Source organism: Mirounga leonina, unplaced genomic scaffold, assembly GCF_011800145.1.
Source record: "Mirounga leonina isolate KUSES-001 unplaced genomic scaffold, KU_Mleo_1.0 Mir_115, whole genome shotgun sequence".
In the NCBI taxonomy this organism is placed as follows: domain Eukaryota; kingdom Metazoa; phylum Chordata; class Mammalia; order Carnivora; family Phocidae; genus Mirounga; species Mirounga leonina.
The window spans coordinates 59,687,043-59,704,635 of NW_023270268.1; the positions used below are offsets into that span (position 1 = coordinate 59,687,043).

Consider the following 17,593-nt stretch of genomic DNA (forward strand, 5'->3'; position numbering starts at 1 on the left):
AAAGAAAGAAAGAAAGAAAGAAAGAAAGAAAGAAAGAAAGAAAGAAACAGAAAGAAAGAAAGAAAGGGAGAGGGAAGAAAGGAAGGGAAAGAAAGCAAGAAAGCAAGCAAGAAAGAAAGAGGGAGGGAAATGAAATTAAGAAAAAAGCAAGCAGCTCTCTTGATCTGTAATCAGTAGTTATTTTAAATTTTGCTATTGGTCCAATCTCTAAGTTTCTCACTATTTTCTCCCAGCCCATTTGAGACTCGGTGCACAGTCAGACTCCACCCTTCTGGCGCATGTAGTCCTAAGCCTTGGCGCATATATTTGGCGCCTCTTTCTTGCTGTGCCCCCTACCCTACCGAACCTCTTTATACCACAGCTGGTGCACCAATTCTGATCATCACCCACAGCAAATAGTTTGCCAGAGTTTTTTCCACTCGGATCCTAACCTGTGCGGCACTGTGTGAGTCGCTGCTGGGGTCGAGTCTGGCACCTGCTCCTGGACCTCCCGCCTGATCCCTGACCTCGCTTGCTGTGTGTGGCCCGTGGCCTCCCGTGACCCAGCACTGACTGTTAGTTACACCAAGTCAAGCTGTACAAGACCTACAAAGGAACAGATTAAACTGTCTTCCTTGCTCCTTTCCCAACGTTTTACAAATATATCGATCTACAGTCAAAATGGAAATGTATATTGTACCTGTCTCTGCGGTGGTTTTTCTTGCCTCAAGGAAGCAGAGCCCCACAACAGCCTCATTGCCCTCGGTGTGGGTCTCCAAGGAGTGGGCTCCCAGGGCAGCCTGGTTTGGGCCGGGGTGGGGGGAGCGGCTCCTCCCAGCACTCGGAAGCTTTTGAGGCTCTGTATCTGTGATGGACACAAAGCTAGGCGTCTTAACGAGGAGAAACATCTGCTTTTCAATTGAGTGCTTATGAAAAACAACAGGCCCGCCTCCATCACCGTCTCTGGTGACTCCATCAAGTCTGACATCAGGCTTCCAGTCAACATCATCGGACCTTCTGCTATTCACTGCTTCAACGCCAACTTGAAGGATTGTTTGATTCCATTTTTGCTTTGCATATTACATACACACTATGTTTTACCTTGATATGAATTAGTAGGGACTTCATTTTGTTGTCAGTGTTAATGTCTTAGAAATCCTGCTATGTTCAAGACAAAATGTGATTCTAATACCATGACATTTTCAGGTTATTAATCATTCATATTAATCTTGCAAATAATATAAGGAACATGAGCTATAATGGCTATTTAAATATATTTAAATGATCATTTTTAGCAGCAATATTATTTGCTAGCGAGTTACTCGGGAGAGGACACTCCTAGGGGCACTTCAGTTATCTTGTGACATCATCCCCCGACCACACTAAGAAGAACTGGGAATACTCAGAATCTATGAATAGTCTGCACATAGTTATGAAAAATCTACACTGGGTGGGACCTTCAAAATCTCAAAGCAAGACATCTCTAGCAATGCCTCTCCTATCTTTCAGAAGTTTGCTATTATCCGCTTTTCTACCTCTCTGTGGTTTTAATCATAGCCACAGTTGGGCTTGCTGTAAGAGCAAGATGTCACTCTCCTGAAGGCCAATATAAAGGAAGAGGCAGAATCCCACCCTCTCCATGGAGGGTTCAAATGAACCCTAATGGCCAACTCTTTATACATACAGCAGGCCAGACCTTTGTGCCTGCAGACAAGTAAGCCCTAAATCTCTAAGGGCTTACTCTTAACAAATTACTCCTTTAACTTGCACACAAAAAAAGCTGTGTCGGATGACCTGTCCTTTGCTACGGTCCAATTCAGCTCTGTGAGTTTATCCAATTGAAACAACAGAACCTCACTGGGCCATGAAGAATGATATTCATTACCTAAATAAATAATCCTAAGGAAAAATCTTCAGTATCTAAGGAAACTGAAATAAAATGTGAAAGGCAATTGTCAAGGCATTTTGCTTAAGTATAAAATACTCATGTGCTCGGCTAAACCCCCATAAAATACAATATACTCCTATCTCATGCTCCTCACAGGTTTCTAAAGCAAGAAATAATTTAAGATTTCCAGGTGGCGTAATATTTAATACAAGCTCTAGACTGAGCCTGAGCAGCCTATCAAGTGACCACGAGCTCCTATCTTCCTACCAAGGGGTACCAAGGTTCATTCAAAGGCAATTTGGTGAGGTTTATTGGCAAAAACTAAACTAGATGGAAATGATAGGCCTGCTCCCTGTTGTCAGTAATTCAGAAAAGCTGATGTGGCATAAAGACAAGCAACAGCATGCCATGGAGAATTTGCTAAGCCAAGTAAATCTCAGGGTTCTCTTTAGTCACTTTGATAAGACAACGGTCTCACTAATCCCTGGCGCTTATAGCCAATCATCTATAATTTAGGAGCAAGCTGCATCGGGTACATGAATAAACAACAAAGCCTACCGTGGCTTGACTCAGCCACATTATTTTAGTTTCAAACTTGCACTCACCTGATTTTGATTTTAGCAGCCTCTGATAATCAGGGTGGAGGACGTAGTGAGCCTTTTCTGTGCTGTTATTCCACAGAACGATTTCTCCATCGTAACTCCCTACATGAGCCAGGATAAATTGCCAGAAAGTTGGAAAACATGAGCAACAGCAATGGGAGAAGGAGTCACTATTCGTGAATACCTTACATGGAATCTGGCACATAGTAGGTACTCTCTGCATTTTTGGAAACATGAATAATAATAACTGGTATTTTTATCAAGCTTTAGAACTTACAATCCTCATCGCGTTCCTGTGTATTCAATGTGATAGAAATAACTGTCATATCTTTTTCTTTTATAGTAATAAGGCATTCAGAATAAGGGCTTTGCGACTGAACAACTTGAGTTTGATTCCCAGCTCTGCCACCTACTGGCTGTGTAAACGTGGTTAAGTTATTTAACTACCTGAGGCCAGAGTTTCCTCATCTATAAAACTGGATTAAAATTGTATTTCTTTCATAGCGTTGTTGTGAAGAATGAAAAGTACTTAGCGTGGTGCCTAGCATATTGTAAGAACTGAAAAAAATGTTCATTATAATTATACTTTTTTTTATTATTGAGGGCAAGCAAATCAAATCCTTCTTTGTTTGTGCTTCCCATGTCTAGTCTTGTGTGTGTGTGTGTTCTTTTCGTTCCCTCCCTCCTGTATTCTTTATTGTATAATGCTTTCTCCAATTCTAAAATTTTCCCTATAGAAAGTCCTTCCCTACTGCTCATCACAGAGAATACAGAAAAGCCCAAATAGTGAGACTCAGTCTAACCAAGCCTGTCCTGGGGAGGAGCAGAGCAATGCATGCCCTCTCCAGCGAGGTGAGGAGAGCTCCCCATTGAGCAGAGTGTCAGTGTCGAGTGAAGAGCAGAAGGGAAGAACTGAGTTTGAGTGGGATGTACACACGGAAATTTTCTTGAGATTTTGAGAAAGAAGAGAGGAATCCATACTAAACTCCATATTGTTCTGGAAAGAGCAACCTGTGTAACTCAAAAATTGGCCAAGAATGATGGATTTGCATGGATTAGCTGTACATGGGAGTAGCCATCTGCCCCTGTGATTTTGAAATGCTTAAGTTATAAAGTGCCTGATCAAACATTTTCACATATGACTGGTGGGAGGAGAGTCAATGAAGAAATCATCTATCTACCAGTTACAAAGGTAACTGATGACACTTTTGCAGTAACAAAGATGCAGCCTTATAGTTTGTCTCCAGCACATTTCAGTATGTGATACTCCCTGCAAGGGTGGACTTTCAGCAGCTATAAAGCAAATTCAACTGCAGAGTTGGCCCTACTGGAAAGTAATCAGGTAATTCCTGAAGACAATGGAAGTGGAAGTGTACACAGAGCTGTAAACTGCTTATTGTAACACTTCACAGATACCCTGGCTCTTTTCCTGTAAGTTTTAATTCCTCTTAATTGAGGACATTTTGAGTTCTATAAACAAACAAACAAACAAACAAACAAAAACTTTGGCTGTCAAAATATGGACTCTCTAATTTCATGGTGCAATCTATCTTTATAAATTGTTTTCTTTGGCCAGAAATAATATAACAATTTCTGATCCTCTTTCATATGTCACATCAAAGCATGCCCATGCATCCTTCAAGGGCGTGAATTGGTAGGCATTTGGTGAGGCCAGTCTTTAACCAAAATTACTTAGACTGAATTGTGCCAAAGGGTTAGTATGTTCCCATTATGAAACATCTGAGTGCCACAGAAGTATGATTTGTTCCCATCATCCCTAACGCTCTTTCTGGGAAAAAAAGACAGTAAAAATAAAAGCTAACATTTACTGATAAGCTTACTGAGTGGCAAGCACTATATTAAGCCCTTACATGGATTATCTTACTCAATCTTCACCATAAGCCAAGATATTGATATATTCTTATTAGCCAGAGAAAGTCATGATGGACAGTTCCAATAACTTGTTCACTATAATGCACTGGACAGTGGTGGCACCAGGATCTGAAGCCAGGTGGCCTTGCTCCAGGGCTGACAGCCCTAACCACTAACGTGCTACCCTGGGAAGTAAAGACCAAGAGTAGCTCGCAGTGCAAAGGCTGATTCTTCAAGAAATCTGTTCATTCTGCTGCTCAGAAAAGGCTTTTTAAAAGTGACTGAGCCAAAAGAAACCAAACGTTCACCACTGATTGTCCAGCGAAGGTTCAATTAACCTGTAACAAGAGTTTGTGGAGGTGAAAATGCAGCGCACAAGATATCATCATGGTGCTGTATTCCTCCTTTCCATTTTTCAGGCTGGACGAAGAAGTGATTGAAGTTCTGTAGTCGAAACACCGTAATAGCCCTAGTAAAAAGGAAGTCAAATTAGCTGTGGATCCAAACTTGATATAGATCTTGAGTCACCAGCACCCACTTGGCATCCATAATCCTGAACCTCCCACACTAAACTTTTTTTTTATTATTATTATTTCCTCTTTGAATTCCCTGGCACATTGTGAATATTTAATACTAGAAAGTTAATTATCCTTTCACAGCCATCAACACCAAACATGTATGCACTTATCAGATTAATTATCCATCACCAAGACTCCAAAGCAAAGTTTCCCCGTACAGGAACCATAGAACCACTAAGAGTTTTTGACAGTAAAAGTAAAAAAGGAGATGAGTCTGTGAAGAAATAATATTTGGTAGTTTAAACAAACTTAGTAAGGTTTCTTTTCATGAGAGATTCCAGAACAGTTCCCATGTTAACATTCCCTGTGGCATTTTCCAGACTTACCTGACCTCAGAGTCCCAGGTCAGATAGCATCTCGAAGAGCTATCATTTGTGAAACACACTTGGAAAATGCCACTCCAAAGGAACAGGACTCTGGACAGACACATTTTGAGCAGAAATAATAGTTTTAAAAAGACCAGTATCTTGGGGCACTGCTGTGAATTTGATAGGGCCAGGATGGGCAGGAAATGAAATGCCTGGGGCCTGGTAAGGAAGGGAGGAGCATGATTGTGGGGCACCAAGAATACCACCTTGTTTCTACTTGATGATTTAAGTTCTGGCCACCAGACTATACTAAGCCTCTCTCTCCTGCTAGAGGCATACACATCTCAAATGAGCATTAGTAACCACAGGCTTGGTGTCTTCACCCTCACCCTCACTTCACCGACCCGAAATCTTGCTTCTATTCCCACCACCCCAAGGGTCTCCAAATTGCTCCATCACTGTAACTCCTCACTCTCCGAAGGATGTGGCTTTTTGCTCCTGAAAATTCTTTTCTTTCTAGTACATACTGCTTCTTTTCCTGCCTCCCTGATCTTTCATTCCCTATTCTCTATTTTCTCTTCCCTTTTTTCTTCCCTTCTTTCAATATAGACATTCCTTACTGTCATTCCTCTATTCCTTTCTCTCTACTCAAGTGGGCTCATTCAGGGATTCTATCTACCACTACAATTTGCAATCTTGCTTGTATGAAAATGGTTCTTAAATTTACCTACATTCATAACTTTCCCCAGTGTTGAGAAGTTCCCACTTGCCAGGTGACAATTCTATATAATGTTCCCATCAGCAGCATATCAAAAAATCTGAAGTTTTCATTTTCCGTCCACACCAGGCCTCAGTTTTCAATTCCCTAATTTGGTTACCAGACCAGCAGTCCAGCTACCTGTGTGTTTCTCTTCCTCGGTCACATCAAATACTTAGATTCCTCCTCTGCTATATGTTGCCGTATTCATTCCTTCCTTTATATTTTAAACAGCCAATGACAGCTTCCTACTTCGGTGCTCACTACCTCATCGTTGAATAATTATAACAGCCTCTTAACCAATGCATTGCCTTTAGTCTACCCATCTCTAGTACATTTTTTATCCTGCCACTAGAGTAATCATTCCATTTGGGGGTTTTTCATCTATATTCATTTTACAAGCATTTTTTTTGTTTCCACATGGAAGTCCATATTCAGGTGCCGCAGGGGATAGAGCCTTGAGCATAAAATGACTGAAATAAAAAGTGAAATGTGGTAAAAGTCAAGGAAGTACTGACCAAATGCCAAAGAAGCCCAGCTATAGAAATCACAGAAGGCTGAATGAGGGGTCATATTTGAATGGACCATAGCAGATGAGTAGGATTTGGAAGAAGGCACTCTAGGCAGAGGAAACAGCCTAGACAAATATAAGGCTAATGCCTCATTAAAAAACATTTATTAGGGGCACCTGGGTGGCTCAGTCATTAAGCGTCTGCCTTTGGCTCAGGTCATAATCCCAGGGTCCTGGGATCGAGCCCCACATCGGGCTCCCTGCTCTGCGGGAAGCCTGCTTCTCCCTCTCCCACTCCCCCTGCTTGTGTTCCCTCTCCGGCTGTCTCTCTCTGTCAAATAAATAAAATCTTTAAAAAAAAAATAAAATAAAATAAAAAACATCTGTAGTTTTCCATTCTCTACATGACACATTTTAAATGTGTGGGCCTATTATTCAAGACCCAATACTATTTGGGTCCAATCTACTTTTTAAAAATTAGTTCTCTTTATTGTTCTACCCTTGATATTCAAAGTAAAATATGAATTCCCAGCTAAATATTTGACAGAGCAACTGGAAGCCATAGGGTAAATATGGTTCACTTTCCTAAGTGTTAATTTTATTTAAAGAGTTTGGGGACAATATTTTTATTTTAAAATAGGATAAATGAATTTATGTAATAGAATGCAAAATTCACCTGGACTTAAAAGGTAGAATCCAAGGCTTCAAATAAGTTTCTTGCTTATAGGAGCTGGTTTTGAACTGCTAGAGGTATTCAGAGGCTACGTGTCCAAAGTACCCTTTCTTGTTCAACACAATGATACCTTTATTGTTCCCTAAGCACCCTTCACATTTCTAGCTGCTTTATTTTCACTCATGATGTGCTCGTCCATCCCTCTCTGGATTTCCTTTGCATACAGTCCCACGTCTATCTATCCATACACCCATTCTCTAAGGTCCATCTTGTTCTGGTAGACTTCCCTAATAACTAGAATTGAAAGAAATATTTCCTTCTTCTCATCTATCACACTGTTTTCATTTTATTATAACATTTAATAAATTTATGTAGCCACACTCCTCTGCTAGATTATAAATTCTTAGAAACCAAGGATCTTGTCTTAGTCTGTAATCTCATAATAACAATAACATAATAACAATAACCCATTATAAGCACTGTGATCTGCTTATAGTGGGTATTCAATAAATATTTGTCAAATAAATGAAAAATTCTCTGTCCAAATGTCACCTCCTTAACTGAGCTTCTGTGACTACCCTATATAAAGGCTCTCCCTTGAGGGTTAATATCCAAAATGTATAAAGAATTTATACAACTCAACACCAAAAAAAACCCCAAATAATTCAATTAAAAAATGGACAGAGGGTATTAATAGACATTTGTCCAAAGAAGACAACAGACACCTAGAAAGACGTCTAATATCACTAATCATCAAGGAAATGTAAATCCAAACCACTGGATGGTTCAGCTGGTTGAGCGTCTAACTCTTGATCTCAGCTCAGGTCTTGATCTCAGGGTTGTAAGTTTAAGCCCCGTGTTGGGCTCCACACTGGGTGTGGAGCCTAGTTTAAAAAACAACAACAACAACAACAACTACAGTCATACAACACCTCACACTTGTCAGAATGGCTAAAAACACAAGAAATAACAAGTATTGGAGAGGACGTAAAGAAAAAAGAATACCCATGCACTGTTGGTAAGAATGTAAATTGGTGCAGCCACTGTGGAAACCAGTATGGAGGTTCTTCAAAAAATTAAAAATAGAATTGCCATATGATCTAGTAATTCCACTCCTGGATATTTATCCAAGAAAATGAAAACACTAACTCAAAAAGATATATTCACCCCTATGTTTATTGCAGCATTATTTACAATAGCCAAAATATGGAAGCATCACAAGTGTCCATCCATGAGTGAATGGATAAAGAAGATGTGGATAAAAAAGATACACACACACACACGTATAAGATATATAAGATGCATAAGATATGCATATATATGTATATATACACATGAATAAAAAGAGAATGAATAAAGAATGAAAAAAGAATAAAATCTTGTCATTTGCAACAACATGGATGGATCTGGAGGGTATAATGCTAAGTGAAATAAGTCAGTTGGAGAAAAACAAATACCATATGACTTCACTCATATGTGGAAGTTAAGAAACAAAATAAATGAACAAAGAAAAAAAAGACAAAAACCCCAAAAAGGCTCTTAAATATAGAAAACAAACTAGTACTTGCTAAAAGGGAAATCGGTGAGGGGATGGTCAAAATAGGTGAAGGGGATTAAGAGAAACAAATAATACATTATATGTTAAAAAAAAAAAAGAAGATAGTAGGAAGGGAAAAATGAAGGGGGGGGGAATCGGAAGGGGAGACGAGCCATGAGAGACTATGGACTCTGAGAAACCAACTGAGGGTTCTAGAGGGGAGGAGGGTGGGGGGATGGGTTAGCCTGGTGATGGGTATTAAAGAGGGCATGTACTGAATGGAGCACTGGGTGTTATACGCCAACAATGAATCATGGAACACTACATCAAAAACTAATGTATGGTGATTAACATAACATAACAAAAAATGTAAAAAAAAAAAAAAAAAAGAATACATTTATCATGAGGAGCCCTGAGTAATGTTAAATATACTTGAATAAATAAAAGAAAAGAAAATTTGAGGTGGGGAGCAGTATTACTTACTTGGATTTTTCAATCAGAATAAAACTTGATTTAAATTAAAAGGTAAAATAAAGTAAACACACTCCCCCTTGAGACGCTCATCCCTCACTCTACATCATTTCTCCTTATTATACTTACCACTAGATGATATTGTGGTCTATATTTACTTGTCTGTTTATATAATGTCTCCCCTACCAAAAATAAGCTCTAGGAGAGCAGGGGCTTTGTTCATTTCCTTTCTGTATCAGCAATGCATAGAATAGTACCTAGCACATAATAGGCATTTAATAAATATTTGTGGAATATTTTAATATATTGATGTATGAGGTATTCTTTCTTTAAAAAAATCAATAATTTTAATACTAATATTCTTTTAATAATATTAATATGAGGCTTAGCAAGATAAGATACTATAAATAAGGTACTTTGCAGTTCTGAATTTGCCATGAATCTCATAAGAGCTTTACATGTATTTATTTTTAATTTTTTCTTTACTGAATATTAAGTTTGGTTGAGGAGATTACCCTTTGGGGATGGAGAGAGTGGGGTGGGAGTGAGAGGGAAGAGGTCAATCCTATATCTCTTCTATTATCTCTCAGTCAAAATTCAATGTCAAATGTCTTTTTGCCAAGATACCCATATTAACTAGATGTAGTTAGGTAATATGAGTCAAAGGCACAAAATGCTTTTCCTAAGATGGTATAAAAACTATCCCTTCTGATACTTGACCTTGTGTGTCAAAATGTTGAGAAACTAATTAGCTGCCACCTTTCCCTTAAAACCTAACCTGAAACTTTCAACTGAAATGACAGTTATCCTTAAAATACCTTAAGAATCCACACTGTATTCCTCACTTTGGCCATTTCAAAGATAACTTTAAATTTGTACTTTTGCCAAGAGTTAAATTGAAGTGCAGATTGAGCATTTTAAGGCATTTTAGGAGTCTGAAAGATTTGTTCTTTTGACATTGAAGGAGTTTACTAGTTCCATTCCACACCTCCCACCAGAGATCCTGAGTCACTGTGTCGTCTGTGAAGATGATCAGATCTCTCATTCAGAATGTAGATATAATGACCGATTCTGTGAGAACAAAATTAGTTCACCTGTCAAGTACAAAAAAAGAAAAAAATGTTTAAAAAACAACCTTTTTTAGGATGAATGAGCAGGGAAAATAAATTTACCAAAACTCATCAGGTAGTAATTGTCATGGAGAGAACAAAAGAACACAATCAACTATTTGTTCCCTCAGAGGCTAATTGTTCATGTGTTGTTAGTCCAATTATCCTAAGAATCTGTCCTTGTTCAGTCCATTGTGCTTTTTAGGCTTAAAAGAGGTATCTCAAAGGCAGAGAATGAGTTCAATATAAATCAGTTCATTTTTATTCTTTTTCCTAAAATTCTTGGGAGTCAAATTTTGGATAACAAAGCCATCACGAAATTAGGTTTGAGGGTTATTTGTGAATTTCCAACATACCTGCCCCCTCCTGACTTCCAACATGGTTATTCAGAGTAAGTTACACTTTGGAAATGTTCATTCTGCATCTCATCCTAATAATAGAAACCAGTTGAGTCACATAGAATTATAGTACCTTAGTAAAGCAATTATTAAGAATTTAATATCTTGTGATAGATAAGTTTTATTGTTGAGGAACTTCAAATCCCTAATCTAATTTCACTTAAAAAATACTTTTAGAAATCAAGTTATATCAACACCTATTTATTGAGCACCTACTTTTACAGAGCTTTGTGAAAGATGTAATCAATAATATTTTCAGAATTACTTGAACTTATACAAATGATTCTCTTTTTTATATTTGTATAAGTCTAGCTATTTTACAGAGATGAAATCTTCATAAATAGAGGTTTTTCTTTTAACAGAAAGGAAAGAAATACAGTGGGAGAAACTAAAAGCCTGAGTCTATTTTTATAAAGTATAGAATCATAGAATTTTAGGTCAGGATAAAATCTTAAACTATTATGATTATTTATTTGATTTTACCAGAACTATACATATTACATGCAAATGCAAAGTTAACTGATCATCTATTCATTTAATTTTACTGATGTAAATATGACCAGGCATTACTTAGTTGGCCCTAAGTTAATGTTAATTCACAATTTTTTCTCTAAATATATTTTGCTTAAAATGGTAAGAAGCATGTATCTAGAAGTTCTGAATTTGGGGCTTCTTCTTTTTAATAGATTTGACATATTATTTAGATATTAATGAATGCATTTCTAGAAACCAACCTGGGCTTTCCAATTCGGGTTTTGCTTAGCACCATTTCACAGTGGCATTTATCATATCCTGCCTTGTGTAAGTTGACTCCCCAATTAGAATATGATGCCCATGAGAGCAAGAATCATGCTTCTTCACATTCAGTCCAACATAGTTCCTAACTCAGTGCTTTCTACCTAGGTGCAGTTTAAAAATATTGGTGGGAAGGAAAAAGGAAAAATAATAGTAAGCTAAAACTTTGAGGTGTTAGTTTTTTTTTAATTTAATTTTAATTTAAAACATGTTTTTTTTTAAATGTATTTAAATTCAACTTAGTTAACATATAGTGTATTATTAGTTTCAGAGGTAGAATTTAGTGTTTCATCAGTTGCATATAACACCCAGTACTCATTGATAAAACGTGTTTTTTATGTGTTTCTTCAAACACACAAAACTGATTTCCTAGCTTTGATTGACATAACCAACCTACTCAATCAGATTACTTGTTTAAGAGAATATAGTTGCTCTCCCATGACTTAATGACTCCATTTGTAACTCAGGAGTGGTAGAAAGAGCGTGGACTTTGGCACGGGAATTCTAAATCAGCTGCCTACTAGCTTTGTAATGTTGGCCAGGCTACCCATTTTCTCAAGCCGCATCTTCTCCTTTGTGAAAGAGGACTGGTAATACTTAGATTCCTGGTTTATTGTGAAAAGAGAATAGTTTTGAATAACTATCCTGCTTGCTCCTTATTCAGAGTGGGATCATGAGTAATTAATCTAATTTTCAGATTTCCTGTTATTTAATAAACATTAATTAAATCATTCAACAAATATCATTGAGCATTCACTAAGAAACAGATACTACACACACACACACACACACACACGCACACATTAAATGCTAAAATCTAGTTCTACGTTAAATAAAGTACAGGAGGCTAGACAGCACAAAGACAAATAGGGGGCTTATTTCCACCCTGGGAGTAAAGAGAGATGTCCTGGTGGAGAAGATGAATGAACAAGACCTGAAACAGGAATAAATGTTGCCACATGAACAATGTTTAGAGAGGAATTTCTAGAAAAGGGGAGAAAATAAAAGCAAGGGGGTATGGTTTACATGGGAATGCCCCAAAAGCAGGTTCCTATATTTGAGTTTGGAAAGTACCCAAGTGGGCACCAGTCTCAGTCAGAAGAGTGTGCAACTCTGCATCTTGGGATCATGGGTTCGAGCCCCACATTGGGTGTAGAAATTACTAGAACATACCCAAGAATGAGTAAGAATGATAGTAAGAATAGGTCCAGGCCAGAGCAAGCTTCAAAGTATTTTATAGACACTCTGAAAGGTGTGAAACAAGGAAGTGACATAGATAGAATGCATTGTAGAAATTATTATAGCTAAAATGTGTAGAATCTATTCAAGAAGTAAAATGGAGGCATTACTAGAGAAAAGGACCAATTAGAAGGCTGTGGCATTCATCCAGGTAGAAATGATGCTCTGAATGATATAGTTGTAGTAGTAATAGGAACATGTTTGAGAAATATTTAGAACATAAGATAGGTAACACTACTTGGTTGTGACGTTGAGGGAGAAGGAAGAACCAAGGTGGATATTCAGGTCTCTGGATGTTAACCAAAGCTCTGAAGCTAGGAGGAAAAAAGTGGGTTTTGAGGAGGGAACAAATAATAAATTCAGTTTAAAATATGTTGGATTTGAGATTGCAGGCAGACGTGTCCGGAAAGCAAATGGATAAGTGAGCTTAGAGAGATAAGAGCTGATGATAAAGATTGAGATATCTACAAAATATTGCCTACCTTTCAAATGAAGCTAAGGATTAAGTTAGATAATGTATGTAAAGGGCCTAATGTTACAAAGCACTATAAATAAAATAAATCAGATGCATATTTAGGTACCTCATTCAATAAATGTACTACCTCTCTTATCCTGGGCAAAATTATCAAACCAATCTCTTTATTTAGGTAGAGCCTGAAGTTAAAGTGACAGCTTAACTTAAACAACCTCCCTCTAGGTTTTAAAGAAAGCTTAATAAGCTGTCAATTTTCCAGTTATTTCTTCTCTAATCACTAAACTCTTAAGGAATTGGCTTAATGGACCATCCTTCCCCTGCTATAACCAGTCAACCAGTCCTCTTGCTACTTTGTTAAATGCCTCCTGGTATAAAGGACCCTGCCAAATTCTGGTAAAATCTGTCCTAACATAAGGGCTTTGACTTAGGAAATATAATTTTTTTAAAGACTTAATTTATTTATTTATTTGAGAGAGAGAGAGAGAGAGAGAGCAAGCACATGAGCGGGGGGAGGGGCAGAGGGAGAGGGACAAGCAGACTCCCAGATGCCGGGGCTGGATCCCAGGACCCTGAGATCATGACCCGAGCCAAAGTCAGAGGCTTAACCAACTGAACCACCCAGGCACCCCAAAAATAAACTTTTTAAATCTACCAATATAAAAGTGAAATAATACAATTGAGAATGCATTCCTTCAACATTCAGTTCCAACTAGGGATGAAAATCCTGACAACCTTGTGGAAGATGGAAAAGATGGGGAAAGATGGAAGGAGTAGTAACTGTTCCTTCTCTCATTTCAGTCTCCACAAAGCTCCCTCTCCAAGATTATAGAAAGTTACCACCCATCCAGAGAGAGCAGAACATCAGGTGTTTCCTTCCTTCCACCCTCCCACCCTCCCTCCCTTCTTTCTACTCTATGCCTAATGTGGGGCTTGAACTCACTACCCAGATATCAAGAGCCACGCACTCTATGGACTGAGCCAGCCAGGTGCCCCAGGTGTCCCTCTAAACCACTTCTAAAGGACTCTACCCATCTAATCTTTTAAAACTGACCTGCACAATCAAGAAAACCTTACTTTTAATGCTAATTTCTAACTATGGATATCTTAAAAATATAATTAAGAAAACAGTATCTCCAAACTTTTGACTTACACTGATGAATTCTTAAAATTCTTTTTTGTTATGTTCAAAATTTAAGTTGGATCAGCTGTATACTTCACATCTACCATGCCATAATATTTGAGAATTAAACTGACTTATTTCCACAACCTGATTATAGAAATACTTAGTCCATAGTCTGTTGAGTCATGATTGTTCCTAGGATGCAAAGAAGCCTTGTCTTTCAAAGGTGAGGCTTATTCAGTTCGTTCTTTATATCAAGTAGAATCATCTGGATTATACTTTCTTTCCTTACAGTCAAACTACCCCTGAAAACTAAGCTGTAAGTAGCACTATGTTTTCTAGTCTGCATATGCACATTTGCATTAGAAGAAAAAGCTTTTCATGAGATCGATAAAAGTCCCCAAATATATACCACTAATTTTCTAGGTATAAAATCTGATTTGGATTCTAGCTTCAAATCATTAAAATCAAAATTCCATAGTGAAAAATGTTGGGCAAATTACCTATTAGAGCCATATTTTGTGAACTGTTGAATTTATGGACAACATATTTTCTGCAAATATCACACTTTAATTTTCCTAGTGCTTATACAATGCCATAGAAAAGGTCCTGTTTATGATCCCTTGGTTCTCTCAGGAGAAAAAGAAAGAGAACTAATTTTCCTTATGATGAAATGGAAGAATTCCTCCTTGAGAACAGTAAGCAGGCCATGAAAACCCCTGTCTGCACAGATATGAAGGATGTGCTAATACAGAATTCCGTGACCTATTTCCCTCTTTGCTGCAATTTAAAATAAGTAACAAGGGAGGAAGAAATGAGAGTTCCCATTATAGCTGAACGGATATAATTTATATATTAGGAATTTATTGACTATAAAATTTAGGAAACTTTTGGAGTTAATACTCAGGAAGTGGTATTATGACCCTGTCTGGAAAAATTAAGAAAAAGATTCCAAAAGCCAGAAGAAAGCCTTCTAACACCTCTCTCAAAGCTGCTTGAGCTACGTGATCTTACGTTTGAGTCACTAAGCATTCAGTCAATCCAACCAGTTTCACTCACCTAGCTCACCCACAAGTTAATGACTCCGAATCAGTCAAGATTTCTATGTTCTTTTATCTTTTAGATTCTGATTCAAATACAAACATTCTCCTTTGGCCTTCCTACAGTTTTGCACGAAGCACATCATACCTCTCCCAGCCTGTAACCAGTATCGTCTTCTTAAGAACCAGGATCTGTGAAATATCCACAGCTCCTTCTCTCCCAACATTTAATATGTGGTGACAGTATCCACTGAAGTCCCATACCTTTAAGAGAAAAACTTAGTCACCTTTGAGACAAGAACAGAAAATGCCTTCTTCACTGAGTAAAATATCACAGTGTAATAGGATTATTTTAAACTTTTGTGTTTATATTCTGGACAAGAGCTGATTCACTTAGCGTGTACCATAATTAAGAAAATCCTCTCACCATTTAAATTTACCCATTATTTTTTGTTTGTAATAATCCTATTACACTGTGTGATTTTACTCAATGAAGAAGACATTTATATTACTCAATAGCCTAAATCAGCTATTATTAGAATAGATCAGGTTACAAGTAGAATAACCAAAAATAATGGGTAAATTTAAATGGCGAGAGGATTTTCTTAATTATGACATACCCTAATTATATACACTCATATAAAGGCTTTAAATGAGTATGCATTTTTAAAGGGAAGACTATAAAATCATGCAGAGCCACATTTTGGAGTCTGTTGAAACCCTGGTTCTTTCTCTAAGTGTTTGTCTCTAAATTTCAGTTTCCTCATTTATGACACGGGACACTTACTGCTCTGGGACATTTGGAGGATTAAACATCTAATACAGAGCCTGAAACACAGTCCTTATGGATCGGTTTCCCATCTTCTCCCAGTAAAATGTCCTGTTGATAGTGGATGCCAGATCCCATCCTACAGAGACACAAGCACTTTGAGTTTACTTCCTCAGGCAGGTGGTGAGGACACAGGCCCAATGGGTGAACTTTACAACAGAACATCATCAGATCACTAAAACTAAGCCCTGCCATGAAACATCATTGGTGTATCATCCACAAAGAGCAAGTGGGCACTATCGAAATTAAATTGCATATACCCTTTGACTAGACTCGCTTGACTTTCAACTTCTAGAAAAATCATCTCACAGAGGCACTTACATGTGTGAAAAGACATATTTTGAATATTTTTATATTCTTGAAGCAGTTTATAAAGCTAAATACCTGAATCAACCCAGCTGCTCATTAATAAGGGACTCAACAGTCAGAATATGGAATACCTATACCGTAGCTTACAATGGAACCATTAAGAAGAATATGTCATTTCTATATTTCTAAGCTCAGTCAAAACTGGACCAGCTATGGAACCTTAAGCAATTTGCTTTATTTCCTTGGGTTTTAGTTTCCTCCTCTGTAAAATTGGCATATAGATATATATGGGGGGGGATGTGGGGGGGTGTGCATTTGCGTGTTTGTATGTGTCAAGTGCTTAAAACAGTACCAGGTTCTTAGTGAGCATGCAATAAAAGTTAGCTAACATTATTATTATTGTATGCATTCATATGACTCAATGTCCACAATAGAAAAATGCAAAACGCAGAACAACATATCTATCAGGCTGCCCTTAAGAAACAGATGCTGCCCTTTGGCTAGAAGGATGCACAAGAAACCAGTTAACAGTGGTAGAGCTACAAGGGAGGAGCTGTGAGCAGAGGTGAGAAAGAAACTCTTCTCACTGTGTAACTCTGATATTTCAAATTTTATTGTATGATTACATTAATTATTCAAAACACTAATCAATTAAAAATCAGATACCTCGAAACCATGATAAATAGGGCAATACTTTTAAATCTTGGATGACATAGGTACTGGTTTTGGATCCTAAATTATAAATGATTAGAAAATGTCATTCATTCTTGTCTCTTCATAGAACATGAACAGCTCAACCCAGGTTTATACATCTTACACAGAGGTTGCCAAATTTCAGAATTCTGTTGTGCTATTATGATAAAGACAAATATACCTTCAAAAGCTGTGATTATACTACTAAATTCACATTAACTTCGACGATGCAAAGCTTGAGATGTTGAAGAGTGCACATGCTCTTTACCCATGTCACTTCATTTTCCTCTAAACGTGGCCCTTAGCAAACCCACCTAAAATAATACCCACAAATAGGTACTGTAAAGATCTGATTGTCCCCAGGTCCAACTAAGTCCCTTAGCTGGGACTATCTGCAAGCTTTTAGCAAC

At 37.6% G+C, this 17,593-nt stretch overlaps 1 protein-coding gene across 1 annotated transcript in view; it reads right to left on the bottom strand.

Moving 5' to 3' along the window:
• The window catches only part of WDR49 (WD repeat domain 49), a 143,395-nt gene that overhangs the window by 43,364 nt on the left and 82,438 nt on the right, over positions 1-17,593 (bottom strand). Inside the window, exons 11-14 of the mRNA XM_034998459.1 lie at positions 15,501-15,616; positions 4,680-4,810; positions 2,473-2,571; positions 680-844 (exon numbers count right to left, since the gene is read on the bottom strand). Of these exons, the coding sequence (XP_034854350.1) occupies positions 680-844; positions 2,473-2,571; positions 4,680-4,810; positions 15,501-15,616 (511 nt within the window). The remainder of the gene's footprint in view (positions 1-679; positions 845-2,472; positions 2,572-4,679; positions 4,811-15,500; positions 15,617-17,593) is intronic.